A 5,000-nucleotide genomic window follows, 5' to 3' on the forward strand; every position below is an offset into this window, starting at 1 on the left:
CATTCTTCTCTCTGCCTAGATGCTCTGAAATTATCTGCTTTGAGGATGCTCATTGACAGAGTAGGTATGAACTAATATTGCAGCCATGTCGCTCAAGATCCACTGAGAAATTAGACGTCCGTCCAGGTAAGCAGGGCTTCAGCAGATGACGTCAAAACCAGTGACTAGGGGCAACGGTGAGCGCTATTAGCATTAAGTAGACTTGAGAATTCCTAAGGCGTTGTGGACAGGGATGGTGGACGGGCGTAAGCTGCGAGCGCTGAGGGTCACATGTTCAATACCAGTGTTAGGCACTCGTTTTTTTTGGTTTGTTTTAACTGTATACCAAACCTTAACCCTTAACTTAACCATTCAGAATGATTGCTTTAACTTAACTGTGGAGTTGTTCATGTTTTAACCCTATCCCTATTGGACGTCTGATTCTGCAGTGAGACTGTGAGAGCTTGTTGAATATTGCCACCATAGTCCTGCTTGTCTGTTGTCTTCTAGGGGAAGACTGATTATGTCGCACAGCAGAACAATGGAAGGTACTACACGCAGACCTGAGGGTGAGATGCCATTCTATCGCTATGAGCAGCCTTTCGCCAACGCCCACAACGTATTGTCTCGTTCGGCCTCTCGTCCCAACATGCTGAACAAAGTGGAGCACGCTCAGCAGCGCTGGAGGAGGCAGGTCCAGGAACAGAGGAAGTCTGTGTTTGACCGCCATGTGGTGCTCAGCTAAACCCATCCCCAGGAAACAAAAACCCTGGGTGAAGCAAATATAATTACTGTGACTGTGTGGTCCCTCCTTTTTTTCTTTTCTTCTTTTGACCGATTCTTTCCCCGACTTCCGAGCTTCATCCTCATTGGTGTTTTGTTCCTCAACAGGACCTGTATTTCATGAAATGTGATCATATAGCTCTATATATTCAGGAGGTGATCATAAAGGGTCTCTACATATTTAGGTGGTCCTCTGTAGCTCAATTGGTAGAGCATGGCGCTTATAACGCCAGTGTAGTGGGTTCGTTCCCCGGGACCACCCATATGTAAAAATGTATGCACACATGACTGTAAGTCGCTTTGGATAAATGGGGCGGCAGGTAGCTTAGTGGGTAAGAGCGTTGTGCCAGTAACCGAAAGGTCGCTGGTTCTAATCCCCGAGCTGACTAGGTGAAAAATCTGTCGATGTGCCCTTGAGCAAGGCACTTAACCCTAATTGCTCCTGTAAGTCGCTCTGGATAAGAGCGTCTGCTAAATGACTAAAAAAATGTAAAAAAAAATATATATATCTTAACTCCTCCTCCACATTTACTGGATTGGTTGAACAGTGCAGAAGAGAACCTCCCACAACAGTTTTTTCTCTTCAAGTCAAGTCCAGTATGTAGGGGATCTAGTTTCAGGCGTTTATTTTACGCCTGCTACGTTAGCTTACATACCATGGACACACAACGTCAGTGGAGTTATTGCTATTAACACAGACAGAAAACAGGGGAGCAGGCTGGCAGCCACGCCCCTCTGACCAGTCCCTCACAGACCAACAACAGAGGAGCAGGCTGGCAGCCACACCCCTCTGACCAGTCCCTCACAGACCAACAACAGGGGAGCAGGCTGGCAGCCACACCCCTCTGACCAGTCCCTCACAGACCAACAACAGAGGAGCAGGCTGGCAGCCACACCCCTCTGACCAGTCCCTCACAGACCAACAACAGAGGAGCAGGCTGGCAGCCACACCCCTCTGACCAGTCCCTCACAGACCAACAACAGAGGAGCAGGCTGGCAGCCACACCCCTCTGACCAGTCCGTCACAGAGCAGCCTGCTGTGTGATATGGGCCTGTATGCTGATTTTGAATGTGTCCCAAATGGCATCCTATTCCCTATTAGTGCACTACTTTTGACAAGTGCAGTGCATTATATAGGAATTAGAGTCCAATTTCTTGGCCAAGCACTCTCCTTCAACTGGGTAATTCCTATGAATCTTCCTAATCAGCAGGGGGCAGTGTAGAATCCTGTATGTGGTGGATCATGCCTCTTCCTAATCAGCAGGGGGCAGTGTAGAATCCTGTATATGGTGGATCATGCCTCTTCCTAATCAGCAGGGGGCAGTGTAGAATCCTGTATGTGGTGGATCATGCCTCTTCCTAATCAGCAGGGGGCAGTGTAGAATCCTGTATATGGTGGATCATGCCTCTTCCTAATCAGCAGGGGGCAGTGTAGAATCCTGTATATGGTGGATCATGCCTCTTCCTAATCAGCAGGGGGCAGTGTAGAATCCTGTATATGGTGGATCATGCCTCTTCCTAATCAGCAGGGGGCAGTGTAGAATCCTGTATATGGTGGATCATGCCTCTTCCTAATCAGCAGGGGGCAGTGTAGAATCCTGTATATGGTGGATCATGCCTCTTCCTAATCAGCAGGGGGCAGTGTAGAATCCTGTATATGGTGGATCATTGTTGATAAAGAGGTGGTCACACTGTGTGTGAGAGAGAGAGAGAGAGAGAGAGAGAGAGAGAGAGAGCGAGAGAGAGAGAGAGAGAGAGAGTATAGTTTATCTCACTTTGAACCCGATGTGTCCCTTCTTACAGCAGAGGCAGGCCAGCATGAGGAAGACGAAGGTGAAGAGCCCAGAGAAGGAAACAGCCACCACCGCCAGAGAGGACGGCCACGACAGCTCACTCAGCGGAGCGCCGTCTACAGGACGGGAAGAGATACCGCGGTTAATAACTACAACAACAACAAAAATTACATTTAGAATTAATTTAGCAGACACTCATACCCAGACTATCTTAAAGTTAGTGCATTTAGACAACAACAACAACAACAACAAGGAAGTAAACAGTAACAGGAAGTAGACCCTTGTGGCTGAAGTATAGACCTTCCCAGTGGTATACTGGAGGGTGTATACCGTCTACCCTCTTGTTGTCACTGGGCATTGCATATACACACTTCTTAATCCCCACTGATGTGTATCAAAGTAGGGTGTAGTGGAGGTATATGACTTATCAATGATGCAGTACAATAGAGAAATCATGCACAAAGTAGCCTATAATGCAAAGCACGTGAAATATTTTGGCTTATCCAATCACATGTGAATAAATGCAAATGTAACCTTTAAAAACGGTCCATAAAGAAATAATGTGCACGAGAACAGCGGCTGAAATGGTTCTGATTGGCTGGTCATTCAGAACGTTACTTTGCTTCAATCGTAGATTTTTGCTTGCCGGCGCCTTGGCTGTTTTCCTGAAATGGAAACTTAATTCTCATACTTCTCAAATGAATTATGAAGCGAACACATCAAACAACGTTGTCAACTGTCCAAGCTAATACAAGTAGTGGACTAGCAGACAGTTTGGACAACGACCGGGAGAAGAATGACTTCCCCTCTGCTGTGGCAGCCAGCCCTGCTCCCTCCTCAGGAACCCATGATGACAGTGTCAGTGCTCCCTCCCCAGGAACCCATGATGACAGTGTCAGTGCTCCCTCCTCAGGAACCCATGATGACAGTGTCAGTGCTCCCTCCTCAGGAACCCATGATGACAGTGTCAGTGCTCCCTCCCCAGGAACCCATGATGACAGTGTCAGTGCTCCCTCCTCAGGAACCCATGATGACAGTGTCAGTGCTCCCTCCTCAGGAACCCATGATGACAGTGTCAGTGCTCCCTCCCCAGGAACCCATGATGACAGTGTCAGTGCTCCCTCCTCAGGAACCCATGATGACAGTGTCAGTGCTCCCTCCTCAGGAACCCATGATGACAGTGTCAGTGCTCCCTCCTCAGGAACCCATGATGACAGTGTCAGTGCTCCCTCCCCAGGAACCCATGATGACAGTGTCAGTGCTCCCTCCTCAGGAACCCATGATGACAGTGTCAGTGCTCCCTCCTCAGGAACCCATGATGACAGTGTCAGTGCTCCCTCCCCAGGAACCCATGATGACAGTGTCAGTGCTCCCTCCTCAGGAACCCATGATGACAGTGTCAGTGCTCCCTCCTCAGGAACCCATGATGACAGTGTCAGTGCTCCCTCCTCAGGAACCCACACTGCAGGACTACGCTGACACTAAGCCAAGTCAAGCCCAGATTAGTTGGCCTGGATCTGCATCCACCATAATGTCTTGAACCATGCTAGAAAGGTCAGTGTGAAGATAATATCCAGGCCAGCCCAGTGCATCTTCGGTTGTCCTGACTGTGAAATACCAATATGGTATTCATCATTTTTGGTCATTCAGAGTGTACAGTTGAAGTCAGAAGTTTACATACATCTTAGCCAAATACATTTAAACTCAGTTTGTCACAATTCCTGATATTTAATCCTAGTAAAAATTCCCTGTCTTAGGTCAGTTAAGATAACTCACATTTTATGTGAATGTGAAATGTCAGAATAATAGTACAGAGAATGATTTATTTCAGCTTTTATTTCTTTCATCACATTCCCAGTGGTTCAGAAGTTTACATACATTCAATTAGTATTTGGTAGCATTGCCTTTAAATTGTTTAACTTTGGTCAAACGTTTCGGGTAGCCTTCCACAAGCTTCCCACAATAAGATGGGTGAATTTTGGCCCATTCCTCCTGACAGAGCTGGTGTAACTGAGTCAGGTTTGTAGGCCTCCTTGCTTGCACACGCTTTTTCAGTTCTGCCCACAAATTGTCTATAGGATTGAGGTCAGGGCTTTGTGATGGCCACTCCAATATCTTGACTTTGTTGTCCTTAAGCCATTTTGCCACAACTTTGGAAGTATGTTTGGGGTCATTATCCATTTGGAAGACCCATTTGCGACCAAGCTTTAACTTCCTGACTGATGTCTTGAGATGTTGCTTCAATATATCCACATAATTTTCCTTCCTCATGATGCCATCTATTTTGTGAAGTGCACCAGTCCCTCCTGCAGCAAAGCACCCCCACAGCTTGATTCTGCTACCCCCGTGCTTCACAGTTGGGTTGGTGTTCTTCGGCTTGCAAGCTACACCCTTTTTCCTCCAAACATAACGATGGTCATTATGGCCAAACAGTTCTATTTTGTT

General features: G+C 47.2%; 1 protein-coding gene across 1 annotated transcript in view; it reads right to left on the reverse strand.

The window, feature by feature from the left end:
• LOC311124509 (serine/threonine-protein kinase LMTK1-like) overlaps positions 1–5,000 on the reverse strand; it is a gene marked incomplete at its 3' end in the record, with an annotated part of 42,437 nt that overhangs the window by 12,378 nt on the left and 25,059 nt on the right. Inside the window, exon 2 of the mRNA XM_084198642.1 lies at positions 2,538–2,671. Within this exon, the coding sequence (XP_084054768.1) occupies positions 2,538–2,671 (134 nt within the window). The remainder of the gene's footprint in view (positions 1–2,537; positions 2,672–5,000) is intronic.

Source organism: Coregonus lavaretus (genome assembly GCF_964263955.1).
Source record: "Coregonus lavaretus genome assembly, contig: HAP1_SCAFFOLD_387, whole genome shotgun sequence".
Classification (NCBI taxonomy): Eukaryota; Metazoa; Chordata; class Actinopteri; order Salmoniformes; family Salmonidae; genus Coregonus; species Coregonus lavaretus.